Source organism: Salvelinus fontinalis, chromosome 22 (genome assembly GCF_029448725.1).
Source record: "Salvelinus fontinalis isolate EN_2023a chromosome 22, ASM2944872v1, whole genome shotgun sequence".
Taxonomy (NCBI): domain Eukaryota; kingdom Metazoa; phylum Chordata; class Actinopteri; order Salmoniformes; family Salmonidae; genus Salvelinus; species Salvelinus fontinalis.
The window spans coordinates 28091529-28114355 of record NC_074686.1 but is presented as its reverse complement, the minus strand read 5'-3'; the positions used below and the strand labels follow the sequence as shown (position 1 = coordinate 28114355).

Genomic DNA, 22827 nt, shown 5'->3' with positions numbered 1-22827 from the left:
GGAGTCTCGTGAGTGGAAACGTCCGAAGATTATCTAAGGTAAGCGATTCATTTTTTTGCTTTTCTGACTTTCGTGACCATGCTAATTTGGTGCTAGCTGTTGTAGCATTGAAAGCTACACTCACAAAAGCTTGGATTTCTTTCGCTGTAAAATATATTTTCAAAATTTGACACGATAGGTGGATTAACAACAAGCTAAGCTGTGTTTTGGTATATTTCACTTGTGATTGCGTGATTATAAATATTTTTAGTAATATTTATGCATTTGGCGCCCTGCAATTCAGCGGTTGTTTAGGAAAGTGAACTCGTATTCGGTATCCGTAGCGCAGAGAAGTTAACCAGCATGGCTACCACAGCATTCTGCAGCGATATATCATCCCATCTGGTTTGTGCTTAGTGGGACTATCATTTGTTTTTCAACAGGACAATGACCCATCAGATGACCTGTCCTCCACAATCACCCAACCTCAGCTCTATTGAGATGGTTTGGGATGACTTGGACCTCAGAGTGAAGGAAAATCTGCCATCAAGTGCTCGGCATATGTGGGGAAAGCATTCCAGTGTCAGAGCTGCTAGGAGTACTGGGTGGAGGAGACAAGCGCAGAGAGCAGGGTTTCAAGAAAGTGGATTTATTCTCCAGTAGACAGGGAAAACGATCATGCCCTAAACACACGGGCGCATGAAAAACGAGTCCAAAAACACCGGACTAAACTGTCCAGAGAAAATAATAAAATCCACATAACAATCCAACACCAAATAACAGATAAACAAGCCCGCACAAAAGCCAGCGGGCTACATGCCCTTAAATAGCCTACTCACAAAACTAAACTCAAAACAGGTGCACCCAATCAGCCCAAACTAACAGAAACAAAAGAAAAAGAATCGATGGCAGCTAGTAGGCCGGTGACGACGACCGCCGAGCGCCGCCCGAACAGGAAGAGGCACCATCTTCGGCGGGATTCGTGACATCCAGGTGAAGCTGATTGAGAGAATGCCAAGCGTGTGCAAAGCTGTCATCAAGGTAAATGGTGGCTACTTTGAAGAAACTCAAATATAAAAAATATTTGGGTTTATTTAACACTTTTTTGGTTACTACATGATTCCATAATTTTCATGTCTTCAGTTTATTCTACAATGGTAAAAATAAAGAAAAACCCTTGAATGAGTAGGTGATTTGTGTCCAAACTTTTGACTGGTAATGTATGCAAATGTGATATTTAAATTTTTTATACAAAAAAAATTATCAAACATTTCTAAAAACCTGTTTTTGTTTTGTCATTATGGGGTATTGTGTGTAGATTGATGAGTGAAACATTTTTTAAATAAATTTTAGAATAAGGCTGTAATGTAAAAAATTGTGGCAAACGTCAAGGGGTCTGAATACTTTCCGAAGGCACTCTATAATACTTTGTTTTACAGTAGCATGAAAACACATTCAGAAAAGAACTCTGAACAACAAGAAACATGAAGGAAAGAAAGATAGGAAGCTAATGATATCCAATCAAATCCTATCACATGTATTTTGGGGAATGCGGGTGACAGAAAGGATACCCATTTGATTGTCAGTAAAACATAAAAGAGAGGAGGACAAACAAGAGATGCGGGAAATAAAATATATGTATAGCTGGGTGTGTGAGTGCGTGCTGCATTTAATGGAGGTTTTAGAAACAATAAACACATGTCCCAAAGTGAGACAATTCTGTCGATATTGACAACCCAGAAGGGAAAAAAATAAAAACTTTTCATGAGATCAGATGAAAGATCTCTAAAACAACTCAAAAGTAAATAATAATTGAATTCATATTTCAATGAGTTCCCTCTCTTGTTGAGGGTGCTCATCTCAGTGTCCTGTCATCAAACTCCCAGTCATCCTAATCATCACGTTATAAATTGGTCTTGGATCTGTGCCATGTCGCTTCAGCCCAGTTTCTTCCACTCCAGAGTGAAATGTATTGTTTGAGAGAGAGAAAAAATTACATTTAATTTCCACTGCTATTGTGATTTTTATCAAGCAATCATAAATATTATTTAAAATGGGCGATGACAGCTTACAGTGACGTGTCTGTCCGTGCACCTTTCCGGAATGGGGATTTGGAGACTTTTTTCACTCGCCCTGCCCATCCTTGCACTGCGCGTTATAAAAATCGCGCCCATGAGTGGGTACCCTCCAGAACGCACAGGAGCAGAAAACGCCTGAGGACAACTTCTATCTAAACCATCCTTTAAACCCTCAACTCAATGTAAGTACTTCTATTACATCTATAGGCATTCTTTAAACAAGATTAGTTTAGGATACTTTTTGTAACCTTAATGTCTAACCTTTCTATACGTAGGCCTATAGGTTTTAAAGTGTTTTCTATAAAGCTTTAATGAACCAATTTCACTGCCTTCACTGAAACTGACATTTAAAAAATGTTTATCCGAGGAAGTCAAATAAATATAAATTACATTTTAAACAACAAAAACATATCAGTATAAGGTATCCTTCGGTTAATGACGACAACAGGTAGGAAACATACTTAACTTCTGACTTTTCAAGTTCTCAAGTTTTTCCCTGGTATACATTTTATAAGATTTCATAGCCTTAGCAATTCAGAGCTTTGACAATGAAATGGTTAATATGGTGCAAAGTAGTTTTCTGATATTTTTCTCTTTTGATTCGTCAATGTTATAGATGCATCCTAACTTGGGTACCTGGATGGGCGCACTGACTCTCCTCGTCTGGACCTTTATATGCATCGGGACGCTCGCGGAAGGTTACCCGGTCAAACCTGAAATCCCCGGCGAAGAGGCGCCGGCGGAGGAACTTGCCAAGTATTACTCCGCTCTCAGACATTACATCAACCTCATTACAAGGCAGAGGTGAGTGCTTTAGCCCGGGTGTGACAAACTGGTGTTCTAAATTAAGAAATTATAAGGCTGAACGTTTTGTTTGTGAATATCCTTAGATATTCTTTTATGAGTAAGCCATAGGTCTAATTCATAAAAAACAACATAATGATACTGTGATTATTAACGTATTTGTTAGCGCCTTTCATACAAACAAATAACAGCCCATACCTGAAAGCGCTGTAGGTCTACAAATGAGCACTTTAAAGAAACAGCAAAAACATGGAAGTGAAGTAATCAAATGATTAATATCAAACTATATATCAGACTACTGTACATCTAAAACTTAGAAACTCAATAACTAACCATCTTGGGGTCTGAATATGTGGGACCCTTTTAAAGTGAATGATCCCATGTGTAGCTGGTTTGTATGTCTAATAATGGTGTTATTTCTTGCTCTAGTCCAAATACCAACTAATCCAATCATGAATTCAGGAGACTAAAATAATAAAGAAGGAGACTAAAACAATAAAGAAGAGTCACATTAAACCAGGGCAAACTTGTTGTTAAGTATGCTGTGTGTTGTCTAGATGAAACACCATCTGTAATTCCATAGCAGTACCCCACTGATGCTTAATTAGCGTCATACCACATATAAGGCTATTCACCCTCCGTTCAGTCACACTCTATTCACAAATCTCAGTGTGAAATTACTTTTATTTTACTTATTTATTACCAGGTAAGTTGACAGAGAACACATTCTCATTTACAGCAACAACCAAGGGAATATTTATATTTGTACTTATTTTTACCAGGGGAAAGAGTGCCTCTTACTGGCCCTCCAAAACCACTTCCAGCAGCATCTGTTCTGGCATCCAGGGACCGACCAGGAAGAACCCTGCTTAGCTTCAGAGGCTACAATCATTAACAGTTTCAGCTTGTATTTCAATGTGTTTCTTCTGTTAGAGTGTTGACGTTAAGAGTGGGAAAGGGTCATTACAAATTCCATTAGAAGAGCAGAGTTGACAACCAACAAAACAATAATTTATTGTTATACAGAAGGGCTCTAAGGACAGGTCTCAATAACCAGACTTACATTCATATTGGCTCTACACCATTTATAGTAGGGTCAGTTATCTCATGTGGGTAGCACAGAAGGTCTAGTTCCTGAAGTTTAGTCAATGAGAAGTATGAAATTCCTGTCTCACCATCTCCTGTTTCACTCTCATGACATCTTTGTCTCTCTCGCTTTCTCTTTCTTTCTTTCTCTCTCTCTCTCTCTCTCTCTCTCTCTCTCTCTCTCTCTTTCTTTCTCTCTCTTTTTCTTTCATTCTCTCTCGCTCTTGCTCTCTTTCTCAGGTATGGGAAGAGGTCCAGCCCTGATACACTGGATTCACTGATCTCAGAACTGCTGCTAAAGGAGAGCACAGATACGCTCCCACAGTCCAGGTACCGTCGCTGTGTGTGTGTGCACACGGATGTGTGTGTGTACATCTGTGAGTAACGAATGTTTTGTAGCGAGTAAAGTGTCGGCAGATATGTGTGAGTGATCCACTGTTTATAGCAGTGCATTGCATGCATGTGCCTAGATATTTACGTTCTTAACAAAACACTATTTGAATGGATCTGTTCCTCTGGTCTAATGGCAGTTTGCACATAATTGTTATTTGATTTGTTCCTCCGCAGATATGATGAACCGTCGTTGTGGTAACCGTGTCACTGTCCCCGCCCAGCACCCTACCATTGCCACGACGATATACTGACCTCAACAACACGGCCGCCTCACCATGGCCGATGCCCCATCCTAACATCCCCAGCTAGCACCCAACCATCCCCCTCTACCCCATCCTCCATCCAGAGGCTACTCCTGTGCCAGATAACTAACTGCATATGTACAGAGTCTTATTTAAGTCACCGGTACATTGGTAAGTCAGGGGAGAGAATTATTGAGTGTATGGTAAAACTGTGCTATTAAAAATTCATTATATAACGGATCTACTTCTTTTCTGTTATTATAAACTTATTTCAAATGAGTGTTGAGCCAAGAGAGGAAATTAAGGTTCCTCCTGGCTTTCTACATTATACTGAAGAGGTAGTACGTCTTTAAAGGATGTGCATGCGGACACTCACAATACACATCTTTGCAATCCCTGGAGAGGTATTAGAAACCAGTTTGTACTCAACTCTTTTCTGGACAATTTGCAATTTGGTGGCTAAGGGCGCACTCTTGTGGTTGATATGTTTTATTGCATTTAACACGACGTGTGTAACCTGGCCTGAAGTCAGAGTAGCTACTAGCCAGCCAGGCAGCTTCCTTGTAGAAAGCCTAAAGCCTCTCTCACATAGTGTTGATGAAAAAAGGTATACGAAACATTATACTATAATTGGGACATTTGTAATGAATTGTTCATTGGAATGGAATAACCATGGTAACCAGTGGAGGCTGCTGAGGGGAGGACGGCTCATAAAAAAGGCTGGAACGGAGTGAATGGAATGGCATCAAACACATGGAAACCATATGTTTGATGTATTTGATAGCATTCAACTTATTCCGCAACAGCCATTACCACGAGCCCATCCTCCCCAATTAAGGCGCCACCAACCTCCTGTGTTGGTAACACTTTGTCATATTACCCAACAAGTCAACATCGAATTATTGTCATACCAACAAGTGTAGGATGAGTAGACTGCTATTGGAGGGGAATCTATAAATATTTGAGACGGATAAAAGAGGTGAGGGAAATAGAGGAGAAAGCAGAGAAGATGTCATTCAAAATTTTATGAATTTTGATGACTGAATATTTCTGACTGATATTATTTTTGTTATGGTGAATTCTGAACTAAAACTAGCCCACCTATCTGGAAATCTCAGTGCAAGTGCAAATTAATGTCTAATAAGAAATAGGGCAATAGGACCTTTTGTGATTCTAGCCTGTCATATTTGGTACACAATGTACATTCAGCACTGCAGGCTATTACTGCAGGTTATTACTGCAAGCTATTACTGCAGGCTATTACTACAGGTCATTACATGCAGGCTATTACTACAGGCTATTACTACAGGTTATTACTGCAGGCTATTACTGCAGGTTATTACTGCAAGCTATTACTGCAGGCTATTACTACAGGTTATTACATGCAGGCTATTACTACAGGTTATTACATGCAGGCTATTACTACTGGCTATTACTACAGGCTATTACTGCAGGCTATTACTACAGGTTATTACATGCAGGCTATTACTGCAGGTTATTACTACAGGCTATTACTGCAGGTTATTACTACAGGCTATTACTGCAGGTTATTACTACAGGCTATTACTACAGGTTATTACTGCAGGTTATTACTGCAGGTTATTACTACAGGCTATTACTGCAGGCTATTACTACAGGTTATTACATGCAGGCTATTACTAAAGGCTATTACTAAAGGCTATTACTGCAGGTTATTACTACAGGCTATTACTACAGGTTATTACAGCAGGTTATTACTGCAGGTTATTACTACAGGCTATTACTACAGGCTATTACTGCAGGCAATTACTACATGCTATTACTACAGGTTATTACATGCAGGCTATTACTGCAGGTTATTACTACAGGCTATTACTGCAGGTTATTACTACAGGCTATTACTGCAGGTTATTACTACAGGCTATTACTGCAGGTTATTACTACAGGCTATTACTGCAGGTTATTACTACAGGCTATTACTACAGGCTATTACTGCAGGCTATTACTACAGGCTATTACTGTAAGCTATTACTGCAGGCTATTACTACAGGTTATTACTGCAGGTTATTACGGCAGGCTATTACTGTAGGCTATTACTACAGGTTATTACTACAGGCTATTACTAAAGGCTATTACTAAAGGCTATTACTACAGGCTATTACTGCAGGCTATTACTGCAGGCTATTACTGCAGGCTATTACTGCAAGTTATTACTACAGGCTATTACTGCAGGTTATTACTGCAGGCTATTACTGCAGGTTATTACTGCAAGCTATTACTGCAGGCTATTACTACAGGTTATTACATGCAGGCTATTTCTACAGGTTATTACATGCAGGCTATTACTACTGGCTATTACTACAGGCTATTACTGCAGGCTATTACTACAGGTTATTACATGCAGGCTATTACTGCAGGTTATTACTACAGGCTATTACTGCAGGTTATTACTACAGGCTATTACTGCAGGTTATTACTACAGGCTATTACTACAGGTTATTACTGCAGGTTATTACTGCAGGTTATTACTACAGGCTATTACTGCAGGCTATTACTACAGGTTATTACATGCAGGCTATTACTAAAGGCTATTACTAAAGGCTATTACTGCAGGTTATTACTACAGGCTATTACTACAGGTTATTACAGCAGGTTATTACTGCAGGTTATTACTACAGGCTATTACTACAGGCTATTACTGCAGGCGATTACTACATGCTATTACTACAGGTTATTACATGCAGGCTATTACTGTAGGCTATTACTACAGGTTATTACTACAGGCTATTACTAAAGGCTATTACTAAAGGCTATTACTACAGGCTATTACTGCAGGCTATTACTGCAGGCTATTACTGCAGGCTATTACTGCAAGTTATTACTACAGGCTATTACTGCAGGTTATTACTGCAGGCTATTACTGCAGGTTATTACTGCAAGCTATTACTGCAGGCTATTACTACAGGTTATTACATGCAGGCTATTACTACAGGTTATTACATGCAGGCTATTACTACTGGCTATTACTACAGGCTATTACTGCAGGCTATTACTACAGGTTATTACATGCAGGCTATTACTGCAGGTTATTACTACAGGCTATTACTGCAGGTTATTACTACAGGCTATTACTGCAGGTTATTACTACAGGCTATTACTACAGGTTATTACTGCAGGTTATTACTGCAGGTTATTACTACAGGCTATTACTGCAGGCTATTACTACAGGTTATTACATGCAGGCTATTACTAAAGGCTATTACTAAAGGCTATTACTGCAGGTTATTACTACAGGCTATTACTACAGGTTATTACAGCAGGTTATTACTGCAGGTTATTACTACAGGCTATTACTACAGGCTATTACTGCAGGCGATTACTACATGCTATTACTACAGGTTATTACATGCAGGCTATTACTGCAGGTTATTACTACAGGCTATTACTGCAGGTTATTACTACAGGCTATTACTGCAGGTTATTACTACAGGCTATTACTGCAGGTTATTACTACAGGCTATTACTGCAGGTTATTACTACAGGCTATTACTACAGGCTATTACTGCAGGCTATTACTACAGGCTATTACTGTAAGCTATTACTGCAGGCTATTACTACAGGTTATTACTGCAGGTTATTACTGCAGGCTATTACTGTAGGCTATTACTACAGGTTATTACTACAGGCTATTACTAAAGGCTATTACTAAAGGCTATTACTACAGGCTATTACTGCAGGCTATTACTGCAAGTTATTACTACAGGCTATTACTGCAGGTTATTACTGCAAGCTATTACTACAGGTTATTACTACAGGCTATTACTGCAGGTTATTACTGCAAGCTATTACGGCAGGTTATTACTGCAAGCTATTACTACAGGCTATTACTGCAGGCTATTACTACAGGCTATTACTGTAAGCTATTTCTGCAGGCTATTACTACAGGTTATTACTGCAGGTTATTACTGCAGGCTATTACTGCAGGCTATTACTACAGGTTATTACTACAGGCTATTACTAAAGGCTATTACTAAAGGCTATTACTACAGGCTATTACTGCAGGCTATTACTGCAGGCTATTACTGCAGGTTATTACTACAGGCTATTACTACAGGCTATTACTACAGGTTATTACATGCAGGCTATTACTACAGGTTATTACATGCAGGCTATTACTGCAGGTTATTACTACAGGCTATTACTACATGCTATTACTACAGGTTATTACATGCAGGCTATTACTACAGGCTATTACTGTAAGCTATTACTGCAGGCTATTACTACAGGTTATTACTGCAGGTTATTACTGCAGGCTATTACTGCAGGCTATTACTAAAGGCTATTACTAAAGGCTATTACTACAGGTTATTACTACAGGCTATTACTGCAGGCTATTACTACAGGCTATTACTGTAAGCTATTACTGCAGGCTATTACTACAGGTTATTACTGCAGGTTATTACTGCAGGCTATTACTGCAGGCTATTACTGCAGGCTATTACTACAGGTTATTACTACAGGCTATTACTAAAGGCTATTACTAAAGGCTATTACTACAGGCTATTACTGCAGGATATTACTGAAGGCTATTACTGCAGGCTATTACTGCAAGTTATTACTACAGGCTATTACTGCAGGTTATTACTGCAAGCTATTACTACAGGTTATTACTACAGGCTATTACTGCAGGTTATTACTGCAAGCTATTACGGCAGGTTATTACTGCAAGCTATTACTACAGGCTATTACTGCAAGCTATTACTACATGCCATTACTGCAGGCTATTACTGCAAGCTATTACTACAGGCTATTACTGCAGGCTATTACTGCATGCTATTACTGCAGGCTATTACTGCAAGCTATTACTACAGGTTATTACTACAGGCTATTACTACAGGTTATTACTGCAAGCTATTACTACATGCTATTACTGCAGGCTATTACTGCAAGCTATTACTACAGGCTATTACTGCAGGCTATTACTGCATGCTATTACTGCAGGCTATTACTACAGGCTATTACTGCAAGCTATTACTACAGGTTATTACTACAGGCTATTACTACAGGTTATTACTGCAAGCTATTACTACATGCTATTACTGCAGGCTATTACTGCATGCTATTACTACAGGCTATTACTGCATGCTATTACTACAGGCTATTACTGCATGCTATTACTACAGGCTATTACTACAGGTTATTACTGCAGGTTATTACTGCAGGTTATTACTACAGGCTATTACTGCAGGCTATTACTACAGGTTATTACATGCAGGCTATTACTACAGGCTATTACTACAGGCTATTACTGCAGGCTATTACTAAAGGCTATTACTGCAAGCTATTACTACAGGCTATTACTGCAAGCTATTACTGCAGGCTATTACTACAGGCTATTACTGTAAGCTATTACTGCAGGCTATTACTACAGGTTATTACTGCAGGTTATTACTGCAGGCTATTACTGCAGGCTATTACTGCAGGTTATTACTACAGGCTATTACTAAAGGCTATTACTAAAGGCTATTACTACAGGCTATTACTGCAGGCTATTACTGCAGGCTATTACTGCAAGTTATTACTACAGGCTATTACTGCAGGTTATTACTACAGGCTATTACTGCAGGTTATTACTGCAAGCTATTACGGCAGGTTATTACTGCAAGCTATTACTGCAAGCTACTACTACAGGTTATTACTACATGCTATTACTGCAGGCTATTACTGCAAGATATTACTACAGGCTATTACTGCAGGCTATTACTACAGGCTAATACTGCAGGTTATTACTGCAAGCTATTATGGCAGGTTATTACTGCAAGCTATTACTACAGGCTATTACTGCAGGTTATTACTACAAGTTATTACTGCAAGCTACTACTACAGGTTATTACTACATGCTATTACTGCAGGCTATTACTGCAAGCTATTACTACAGGTTATTACTACAGGCTATTACTACAGGTTATTACTGCAAGCTATTACTACATGCTATTACTGCAGGCTATTACTGCAAGCTATTACTACAGGCTATTACTGCAGGCTATTACTGCATGCTATTACTGCAGGCTATTACTACAGGCTATTACTGCAAGCTATTACTACAGGTTATTACTACAGGCTATTACTACAGGTTATTACTGCAAGCTATTACCACATGCTATTACTGCAGGCTATTACTGCATGCTATTACTGCATGCTATTACTACAGGCTATTACTGCAGGCTATTACTGCATGCTATTACTACAGGTTATTACTGCAAGCTATTACTACATGCTATTACTGCAGGCTATTACTGCAGGCTATTACTGCAAGCTATTACTACAGGCTATTACTGCAGGCTATTACTGCATGCTATTACTGCAGGCTATTACTACAGGCTATTACTGCAAGCTATTACTACAGGTTATTACTACAGGCTATTACTACAGGTTATTACTGCAAGCTATTACTACATGCTATTACTGCAGGCTATTACTGCATGCTATTACTGCATGCTATTACTACAGGCTATTACTGCAGGCTATTACTGCATGCTATTACTACAGCTAGTCTCAAATGGTGCATAGAAACCAAATTCCTAATCATGTCCTCTAATTTGTAGTTAATTCAATTCTATAATTCCCACCCAATTTAATTCCATCAACTCAACTCAACTCATTGTCTACTACTGTAATGGTCCACAGTACATAACATTGTAGCCTATTCCACAGCCTACTTCACACATGAAGACTGATAGGCAAGGCTATTACATCTATTCCCATGACTGAAGTGTTGGGAATGAAACAATCACAATGTTTAACATTCAATTCTAAAATCGTTCACATTCTGAATGGTTGCACTGTGTCTATCCATCGTTGGATGTGAGGGATGGACTTCGACTATGAATCGTCCATCTCCGACGCACGTCACCAGTAGGGGCGCGGTCTAATGTTTTGATTGACATTGTGTATTCACGGAGAGTTAGCTGTGGGACCACGACAGCTAAGGGGGTTTGAATTTCCAACCGGGACAGCTACAGAGGATCACCGCTAATTTACATACACAATTGCCGGTAAGTCACGGCCCGGAGACATGGTTTAGAATGGGCGATTAAAGTTAATTCTGGAGAGAAACTTTATGTGGAAGGAAAAGCGGACTTTTTGGTCTCAAAGATGGACTTAGGGCTGGACTTCCTTACGTGCCTATGTGCTTCCCTAGTGTGTGTGTGTGTGTCTGTAGGATATTTATTGGGAATGGCTTACCGCTCGTCCAATGTGATTGCCTTGCTCATACTTTGAGTGTTTATTCTATGCCTTTTCTCCACGGTATCTTGACTATGTGAAAGGCTATATAATAATGCTCTTCAAATTTGCCGGCTACAATGCCCTGGATGGGTAACAAAAATGGCCGCACGTGTGTGACGAGATCACCGTAATCGCGAACAATTGACAGCAAAAACGACCCGATAATTTGGCACGGATGTGGACCACTTGTAGGCCCAGTCGTTATTTCCCGGATATCGATCTATTTCTATGTGCGGTAACTGGATCTGTGCGTGTATTTCTCGTGCCGCTGTTAGGACGTGCGCGCGCGAGGAAGTGGCAGGCAGTCCAACTATCCCATTATAAAATCCCGCACCACACCAGCAGACAAAAATGAGCTGTATTGAGAAGAGGAGCGTAGCGTACAACGATTAGATAGGCTATACATGCCCGTGCCAGGCAGGGAATGAGACAAACCACGGTTGTTTGTTTGTTTGTTGACCACAACAATCAGGCATTGTTTATTTGTGCTGAGCTCGTGAATGGACGTGGGTCGGGTATAGCCTTGGCATGGCAGAGTCTGGCCCAAGGCAGAGGGCAGTAGACCCATCCTATTGCTTCTCCCTCTCAGATTTGTCTGAATGGAGTGTAGAATCCTGTCTGCCACTACTTAGATGACCATCTGAATTTAAGAATATAATTGACTATAAAAAGGTTTAGGTGAATGAACCCTTTGCATGTAAGCAATTGTAATTTTTGGGTCATGGTGTCACTAGGCTGGTTTTATACTTGGCTATTTGGGTATTTTTCTGTCTGGTCTGGTCCTTGAGGTGGAGGTGATTGGGGGTCACCACTGTAAATAAGCAACATACTGGGGGATGAGGGTTGCAATCAGTCCATCTTAAAGGTCCAATGCAGCTGTTTTTTTATATCAATATAAAATAATTTCAGGGTAACAATTAAATACCTTACTGTAATTGTTTTCAATTAAAATGGTCAAGAAGTAACATAGCTTCTTAGCAAAGACCAATTTCCCAAGCAAGACTTTTGTGGGGAGGGGAAAACTGAAAACTAGCTGTTATTGCCAGAGAGGTTTGGAATGCTCTTTCTTATTGGTCTATTAACTAATTTACTGCCAGGTCATGTCAAAATTCAAACCTTTAGAACAGGCTGATATATAAGGCAGTCATTTCAAACAGCTCCAACACTAAAAGGGCATTATCATAATTTTTTACATTTTCACAGTATTATTCCAACCTCATAGTGTGGATCTCTCTCTCTCTCTCTCTTTTATAAATACAGTACCAGTCAAACATTTGGACACCACTACTCATTCCAGGGTTTTTCTTTATTTTTACTATTTTCTACATTGTAGAATAATAGTGAAGACATCAAAACTATGAAATAACACACATGGAATCATGTAGTAACCAAAAAAGTGTTAAACAAATCAAAAAATACATTTTATATTTGAGATTCTTCAAATTGCCACCCTTTACCTTGATGACAGCTTTGCACACTCTTGGCATTCTCTCAACCAGCTTCATGAGGTAGTCACCTGGAATGCATTTCAATTAACAGGTGTGCCTTGTTAAAAGTTAATTTGTTGAATTTCTTTCTTTCTTAATGTGTTTGAGGAAATCAGGTGTGTTGTGACAAGTTTGGGATGGTATTCAGAAGATAGCCCTTTTGGTAAAAGTTTTGATGCCGCCACTATTATTCTACGATGTAGAAAATAGTCAAAATAAAGAAAAACCCTGGAATGAGTAGGTGTGTCCAAACTTTTGTCTGGTACTGTATATATATACATACTACCGTTCAAAGATTTGGGGTCACTTAGAAATGTCCTTGTTTTTGAAAGAAAAGCAATTTTCTGGCCATTAAAATAACATCAAATTGATCAGAAATACAGTGTAGACATTGTTAATGTTGTAAATGACTATCGTAGCTGGAAACGGCAGATTATTTATGGAATATCTACATAGGTGTACAGAGGCCCATTATCAGCACCATCACTCCTGTGTTCCAATTGCACATTGTGTTAGCTAATCCAAGTTTATCATTTTAAAATGCATATTGATTATTGGAAAACCCTTTTTCAGTTATGTTGGCACAGCTGAAAACTGTTGTTCTGATTAAAGAAGCAATTAAACTGGCCTTCTTTAGACTAGTTGAGTATCTGGAGCATCAGCGTTTGTGGGTTCAATTACAGGCTCAAAATGGCTAGAAACAAATAACTTTCTTCTCAAACTCGTCAGTCTATTCTTGTTCTGATAAATTAACGCTATTTCATGCGAGAAATTGCCAAGAAACTGAAGATCTCGTACAACGCTGGCCTTCTTGGCAGATTTGCAAAGAAAAAGCCATATCACAGACTGACCAATAAAAATTAAATATTACGACGGGCAAAAGAACACAGACACTTGAAAGATAAACTCTGCCTAGAAGGCCAGCATCCCGGAGTCGCCTCTTCACGGTTGACGTTGAGACGGATGTTTTGCGGGTACTATTTAATGAAGCTGCCAGTTGAGGACTTGTGAGGCGTCTGCTTCTCAAACTAGACTCTCTAATGTACTTGTCCTCTTTCTCAGTTGTGTACCAGGGCCTCCCATTCCTCTTTCTATTCCGGTTAGACCCAGTTTACGCTGTTCTGTGAAGAGAGTAGTACACAGCGTTGTATTAGATCTTCAGTTTCTTGGCAATTTCTCGCATGGAATAGCCATCATTTCTTAGAACAAGAATAAACTGATGAGTTTCAGAAGAAGGTCTTTGTTTCTGGCCATTTTGAGCCTGTAATCGAACCCACAAATGCTGATGCTCCATATACTCAACTAGTCTAAAGAAGGACAGTTTTATTGCTTCTTTAATCAGAACAACAGTTTTCAGCTGTGCTAACATAATTGCAAAAGAGTTTTCTAATGATCAATTATCCTTTTAAAATTATAAACTTGGATTAGCTAACACAACGTGCCATTGGAACACAGGAGTGATGGTTGCTGATAATGGGCTTCTGTACGCCTATGTAGATATTCCATTAAAAATCATCCGTTTCCAGCTACGATAGTCATTTACAACATTAACAATGTCTACACTGTATTTCTGATCAATTTGATGTTATTTTAATGGACAAAAAATTAGCTTCTCATCAAAAACAAGGACATTTATAAGTGACCCCAAACTTTGAAACAGTAGTGTATATATTAGTACACACACTTGATGTACAAAACATAAGGAACACCTCTTTCCAGGACATACACTGACATACACTGAGTTTACAAAACATTAAGAACACCTGCTCTTCCCATGACATACACTGACATACACTGAGTTTACAAAACATTAAGAACACCTGCTCTTCCCATGACATACACTGACATACACTGAGTTTACAAAACATTAAGAACACCTGCTCTTCCCATGACATACACTGACATACACTGAGTTTACAAAACATTAAGAACACCTGCTCTTCCCATGACATACACTGACATACACTGAGTTTACAAAACATTAAGAACACCTGCTCTTCCCATGACATACACTGACATACACTGAGTTTACAAAACATTAAGAACACCTGCTCTTCCCATGACATACACTGACATACACTGAGTTTACAAAACATTAAGAACACCTGCTCTTCCCATGACATACACAGAGTGTACAAAACATTAAGCACACCTTCCTAATTTTGAGTTGTCCTCAGAACAGCCTGAATTTGTATATAAAACACAGGAAAATCACGTTTTGACTGCACTGGGACTTTTAATATGACAAATCGAATTTTATTTGTCACATGCACCAAATACAATGGGTGTAGACTTAGCTGTGAAAGGCTTGCATCCCAACGATGCATTTGAAAAAATTATAATAAAAAGAAAAATAGTATAACAACAGGAATAAAATACACATACATTTAGCTATCTACAGGGAGTACCAGTACCAGAACACTGTGTAGGGGGGGTACAAGATATTTGAGGTAGACATGTACATGAAGACTGGGTAAAGTGACTAGGCATCAGGATAGATAATGATACAGTATTTGAGGTAGACATGTACATGAAGACTGGGTAAAGTGACTAGGCATCAGGATAGATAATGATACGGTATTTGAGGTAGACATGTACATGAAGACTGGGTAAAGTGACTAGGCATCAGGATAGATAATACGAGTAAAATAAAAACTTAGTAGCAGCAGCATATGATGAAGGTAAAAGCGTGTGTGTTTGTGTCGTGTCAGCATGTGCGTGTGTGCTTGTTGTCGGTATGCGCGTGTGTGTGCGTATGTAGTGTATGTGAATGTGTGTGTTTGTTTTGTGTCAGTGTAGTGTGTGTTTGTGTGTGTTTATATAGTCTTGTGACTCCCTTATTCTGTGCACGTAGGCAGAGTATTTGGCTTTGTACTGGTTGGTTTACAGTTTGTTTACTTACTGCTCTGCTGCCCTTATAGTAATAGAATACAGCGGACTAGCAGCAGGCTCCTGCTTTCCCCAGAATGAATCACCCAAGAAGAGCCAGAGAGACCAATGTGACCTATGCCTCAAACTCATCTCTGGCCGTGTCTAGACTTGACAGTTCATGCAGCTTTAGTATTCTGATCTTAGAGTTGTGGTCATGGAATTCTGAATGTGTCATGCGTCTACACCTACATTTAAATGTGTCTACCGTGTCCACAGTGTGTCCTGAGTCCCTTTTCCCTCTCTATATTCAAATGCCAGTATGCGTTCTTCAAACGGTAGAATAGGAACAATATGATAACACAACAACAACTAATGGCAGTAGCTAACTACTGTAGCTAACTAGCCAGCTAACATCTGTAGCTAGCTAGCCAGCAAGCTAGCAAACAACAGTAAAGGGATTGCAAATTGGTTAGCATAACTCTACCCCCAAAAATATATATATTCTAAATATTAGCTAGCTGGCTAGCATTTATGAGTCCAGAAAACATGAGGTGTTGACAAGCTGAATGCACTGAGCTGCCTGTTTAAACTACTAGCACACAGCCATGCATACCCCACAAGACATGCAAAAGAGGTCTCTTCACAATCTAGAAGTCCAGAACAGACTATGGGAGACGCACAGTACTACATAGAGCCATGACTACATGGAACTCTATTCTACATCAGGTAACTGATGCAAGCAGTAGAATCAGATTTAAAAAAACAGATTAAAATACACCTTATGGAACAGTTGGTACTGTGAAGACACACACACACACACAGGTACAGACACATGCATACACACATATGCAAGCACACGCACACACGTACATTGTAATATTGTTTTATAGTGGTATTATATATTTAGTATTGTAGATATGTAGTGGTGTAGTAATGTAATGTGCAATAATGTACTGTTTTATATTTTTTGTTTTATGTGTGATGTAAAGGCCTTCATGTGTTTGGACCCCAAGAAGAGTAGCTGTTGCCTTGGCAGGAACTAATGGGGATCCTTAATAAACCCCAGGAAGAGTAGCTGCTGCCTTGGCAGGACCTAATGGGGATCCTTAATAAACCCCAGGAAGAATAGCTGCTGCCTTGGCAGGAACTAATGGGCATCCCTAATAAATCCCAGGAAGAGTAGCTGTTGCCTTGGCAGGACCTAATGGGCATCCTTAATAAACTCCAGGAAGAGTAGCTGCTGCCTTGGCAGGAACTAATGGAGATCCTTAAGAAATAAAAATACAAAGAGACTTTTGTGCTTCTATACCCATCTTTTCAATGCGATCTTTGTTTTCTGATAGCAGAAGTTGCATGTAAGTGTCAAGTGTAGACACAACCTTTGTCTCACACCCAAAGAGGGACAGGGACCGCACCCAGAAACCTGCTCCTTTTACTCTCTGTTCCGAACGTACTAGACAACCAGTTCTTATAGCCCTTAGCCGTACCCTTATCCTACTCCTCCTCTGCTCCTCTGGTGATGTAGAGGTTAATCCAGGCCCTGCAGTGCCTAGCTCCACTCCCATTCCCCAGGCGCTCTCATTTGTTGACTTCTGTAACCGTAAAAGCCTTGGTTTCATGCATGTTAACATTAGAAGCCTCCTCCCTAGGTTTGTTTTATTCCCTGCTATAGCACACTCTGCCAACCCAGATGTCCTAGCCGTGTCTGAATCATGGTTTAGGAAGGCCACCAAAAACCCTGAAATTTCCATCCCTAACTATAACATTTTCCGACAAGATAGAACTGCCAAAGGGGGCGGAGTTGCAGTCTACTGCAGAGATAGCCTGCAGAGTTCTGTCATGCTATCAAGGTCTGTGCCCAAACAATTTGAGCTTCTACTTTTAAAAATCCATCTTTCCAGAAACAAGTCTCTCACCGTTGCCGCTTGCTATAGACCACCTTCTGCTCCCAGCTGTGCCCTGGACACCATATGTGAATTGATTGCCCCCCATCTATCTTCAGAGCTCGTGCTGTTAGGTGACCTAAACTGGGACATGCTTAACACCCCGGCCATCCTACAATCTAAGCTTGATGCCCTCAATCTCACACAAATTAGCAATGAACCCACCAGGTATAACCCCAAATCCGTAAACACAGTCACCCTCATAGATATCATCCTAACCAACCTGCCCTCCAAATACACCTCTGCTGTCTTCGACCAGGGTCTCAGCGATCACTGCCTCATTGCTTGCGTCCGTAATCGGTCTGCGGTCAAACGACCACCACTCATCACTGTCAAACTCTCCCTAAAACACTTCAGCGAGCAGGCCTTTCTAATTGACCTGGCCCGGGTATCCTGGAAGGATATTGACCTCATTCTGTCAGTAGAAGATGATTGGTTATTCTTTAAAAGTGCTTTCCTCACAATCTTAATTAAGCATGCCCCATTCAAAAAATGTAGAACCAGGAACAGATATAGCCCGTGGTTCACTCCAGACCTGACTGCCCTTGACCAGCACAAAAACATCCTGTGGCGTACGGCATTAGCATCGAATAGCCCCCGCAATATGTAACTTTTCAGGGAAGTTAGGAACCAATATACACAGGCAGTTAGGAAAGCAAAGGCTAGCTTTTTCAAACAGAAATTTGCATCCTGCAGCACAAACTCCAAAAACTTCTGGTACACTGTAAAGTCCATGGAGAATAAGAGCACCTCCTCCCAGCTGCCCACTGCACTGAGGCTAGGAAACACTGTCACCACCGATAAATTCACAATAATTGAGAATTTCAATTAGCATTTTTCTTTGGCTGGCCATGCTTTCCACCTGGCCACCCCTACCCTGGTCAACAGCCCTGCACCCCCCACAGCAACTTGCCCACGCCTTCCCATTTCTCCTTCGCCAAAATGCAGATAGCTGATGTTCTGAAAGAGCTGCAAAATCTGGACCCGTACAAATCAGCAGGGACTTATATTTATCCTACCCTGCCTTTCTAAGGTCTTCGAAAGCGAAGTTAACAAACAGATCACCGACCATTTTGAATCCCATCGTACCTTCTCCGCTATGCAATCTGGTTTCCGAGCTGGTCATGGGTGCACCTCAGCCACACTCAAGGTCCTAAACGATATCATAACCGCCATCGATAAGAGACAATACTGTGCAGCTGTATTCATCGACCTGGCCAAGGCTTTCGACTCTGTCAATCACCACATTCTTATCTGCAGACTCAACAGCCTTGGTTTCTCAGACAGAGTTCAGTGTGACAATTCGGAGGGCCTATTGTCCGGACCTCTGGCAGTCTATGGGGGTGCCACAGGGTTCAATTCTTGGGCCGACTGTTTTCTCTGTATACAGCAATGATGTCGCTCTTGCTGCTGGTGACTCTCTGATCCACCTCTACGCAGACGACACCATTCTGTATACTTCTGGCCCTTATTTGGACACTGTGTTAACCTCTCTTCGGTACGTGAGACGTTAGCATCCCACCTCTTCAACAGCCAGTGAAACTGCTGGGTGCCAAATTAAAATACAGAAATACTCATTATAAAAATTCAGAAAACAAAACATATTTTACATAGGTTTAAAGATGAACTTCTTGTGAATCCAACCACTGTGTCAGATTTAAAAAATGCTTTACGGCGAAAGCATACCTTACGATTATTTGAGAACATAGCCCAGCAGACAAATCATTACAAACAGTAGCCAGCCAAGTAGAAGAGTTACACAAGTCAGAAATAGAGATACAATTAATCCCTTACCTTTGATGATCTTCATATGGTTGCACTCAGCAGACATTCATTTACTCAATAAATGTTCCTTTTGTTCGATAAAGTCTCTTTATATCCAAAAACCTCAGTTTTGTTCGCGCATTTTCTTCAGTAATCCACAGGCTCAAACGCAGTCAAAACAGGCAGACAAAAAAATCCAAATTGTATCCGTAAAGTTCATAGCAACATGTCAAACGAAATTTATATTTAATCTTCGTGTTGTTTTTAGCCAAAATAATCAATAATATTTCAACCGGACAATAACATCGTCAATTTAAAAGGTAAACAAGAAAGGCACTCTCTCGGTCGCACACATGAAAAAGCTCTGTGACACTTCAAGGTCCACTCATTCAGACTGCTCTTACTTCCTAATTTTTCAGAATACAAGCCTGAAACAATTTCTAAAGACTGTTGACATCTAGTGGAAGGCATAGGAACTGCAATTTGAGTCCTAAGTCAGTGGATACTGTAATGGCATTGAATAGAAAACTACAAAACCACAAAAAAAACTACTTCCCGAATGGATGTTTCTCAGGTTTTCGCCTGCCAAATCAGTTCTGTTATACTCACAGACACTATTTTAACAGTTTTGGAAACGTTAGAGTGTTTTCTATCCAAATATACCAGTTATATGCATATCATATCTTCTGGGCCCGAGAAGCAAGCAGTTTAATTTGGGCATGCTTTTCATCCAAAATTCCGAATGCTGCCCCCTACCCTAGAGAAGTTAACTAACCTCCAGATGAGCTTCAATGCCATACAACTCTCCTTCCGTGGCATTCAACTGCTCTTAAATGCAAGTCAAACTAAATACATGCTCTTCAACCGATTGCTGCCTGCACCTGCCCGCCTGTCCAGCATCACTACTCTGGATGCTTCTGACTTAGAATATGTGGACAACTACAAATACCTAGGTGTCTGGTTAGACTGTAAACTCTCTTTCCAGACTCACATTAAGCATCTCCAATCCAAAATTAAATCTAGAATTGGCTTCCTATTTCGCAACAAAGCATCCTTCACTCATGCTGCCAAACACACCCCCCGTAAAACTGACTATCCTGCCGATCCTCGACTTCGGCGATGTCATTTACAAAATAGCCTCCAACACTCTACTCAGCAAACTGGATGCAGTCTATCACAGTGCCGTCCGTTTTGTCACCAAAGCCCCATATACTACCCACCACTGCAACCTGTATGCTCTTGTTGGCTGGCCCTTGCTTCATATTCGTCGCCAAACCCACTGGCTCCAGGTCATCTATAAGTCTTTGCTAGGTAAAGCCCCGCCTTATCTTAGCTCACTGGTCACCATAGCAGCACCCACCCGTAGCACACGCTCCAGCAGGTATATTTCACTGGTCACCCCTAAAGCCATTTTCCTCTTTTGGCCGCCTTTCCTCCCAGTTCTCTGCTGCCAATGACGGGAACAAATTGCAAAATCACTGACGCTGGAGACTCATATCTCCCTCACTAACTTTAAGCACCAGCTGTCAGAGCAGCTCACAGATCACTGCACCTGTACGTAGCCCATTTGTAAATAGCCCATTCAACTACCTCATCCCCATACTGTTATTTTTTGTTGTTGTTCCTTTGCACCCCAGCATCTCTACTTGCTACTCTACATTTATCTTCTGCACATCTATCACTCCAGTGTTTATATTGCTAAATTCAAATTATTTCGCCACTATGGCCTATTTATTGCCATACCTCCCTTATCTTACCTCATTTGCACACATTGTACATATACTTTTTTTCTGTTGTGTTATTGACTGTATGTTTGCTTATTCCATGTGTAACTTTGTGTTGTTGTTTGTGTCGCATTGCTTTGCTTTATCTTGGCCAGGTCGCAGTTGTAGATGAGAACTTGTTCTCAACTAGCCTACCTGGTTAAATAAAGGTGAAATTGTAAAAAATGTATAATATACTGCATTACCTTTGACCCAAGCCCAATGGCCGCTGTTCAAAAGTAGTGCACAATATAGGGAGTAGGGTGCCATTTGGGATTCATACACAGTCTGGAGCTGGACTTAGTAATTGTAAATGTAAATGTCACATTTACATAACTATTCAGACCCTTTACTCAGTACTTTGTTGAAGCACCTTTGGCCACAATTACAGCCTTGAGTCTTCTTGCGTATGACTACAAGCTTGGCACACTTGTATTTGGGGAGTTTATCCCATTCTTCTCTGCAGATCCTCTCAAGCTCTCTGTCTGGATTGGCAGCGTTGCAGCACAGCTATTTTCCAGAGATGTTAGATCGCGTTCAAACGCTTGACGCTTGGCATTCAGGCCAAAGAGTTCAATCTTGGTTTCTTCAGACGAGATCATCTTGTTTCTCATGGTCTGAGAGTCCTTTAGGTGCCTTTTGGCAATCTCCAAGCGGGCTGTCATGTGCCATTTACTGAGGAGTGACTTCAGTCTGACCACTCTACCATAAAGGCCGGATTAGTGGAGTGCTGCAGAGATGGTTGTCCTTCTGGAAGGTTCTCCCATCTCCACAGAGAAAATATGGAGCTCTGTCAGAGTGACCTCCCTGACTAATGCCCCTCTCCCCTGATTGCTCAGTTTGACCGGGCAGCCAGCTCTAAGAAGAGTCTTGTTGGTTCCAAACTTCTTACATTTAAGAATGATGGAGGCCACTGTGTCCTTGGGGACCTTCAATGCTACAGAAATGTTTTGGTACCCTTCCCCAGATCTGTGCCTCGACACAATCCTGTATCGGGGCTCTACGGACAATTCCTTTGACCTCATGGCTTAGTTTTTGCTCTGATGTGCACTGTCAACTGTGGGACCTTATTTAGACAGATGTGTGTCTTTCCAAATCATGTCCAATCAATAGAATTTACCACAGGTGGTATCCAATCAAGTTGTAGAAAC

The 22827-nt window shown here is 40.5% G+C and overlaps 2 protein-coding genes across 4 annotated transcripts in view; both read left to right on the top strand.

The window, feature by feature from the left end:
* The first annotated feature begins 2130 nt into the window (after positions 1-2130).
* LOC129820129 (pro-neuropeptide Y-like) lies at positions 2131-4822 on the top strand. The gene is made up of 4 exons (XM_055877043.1): positions 2131-2239; positions 2674-2861; positions 4188-4277; positions 4515-4822. Exons 2-4 carry the CDS (start codon positions 2674-2676, stop codon positions 4537-4539), a joined length of 303 nt encoding a protein of 100 aa, XP_055733018.1. The 5' UTR covers positions 2131-2239; the 3' UTR covers positions 4540-4822.
* Positions 4823-11505: 6683 nt separating this feature from the next.
* Positions 11506-22827, top strand: part of LOC129820127 (protein PALS2-like) — a 57592-nt gene continuing 46270 nt past the window's right edge. For all 3 annotated transcript variants that reach the window (XM_055877039.1, XM_055877038.1, XM_055877037.1), the window contains exon 1: positions 11506-11616. The gene's annotated coding sequence lies outside the window, so the exon portion shown is untranslated. The remainder of the gene's footprint in view (positions 11617-22827) is intronic.

Coding starts and splice junctions, on each gene's coding strand:
- LOC129820129 (XM_055877043.1), top strand. CDS start 2,674: ATGCATCCTAACTTGGGTACCTGGATGGGCGCACTGACTCTCCTCGTC. Junction 2,862..4,187: donor AACCTCATTACAAGGCAGAG/GTGAGTGCTTTA, acceptor TCTCTTTCTCAG/GTATGGGAAGAGGTCCAGCC. Junction 4,278..4,514: donor GATACGCTCCCACAGTCCAG/GTACCGTCGCTG, acceptor GTTCCTCCGCAG/ATATGATGAACCGTCGTTGT.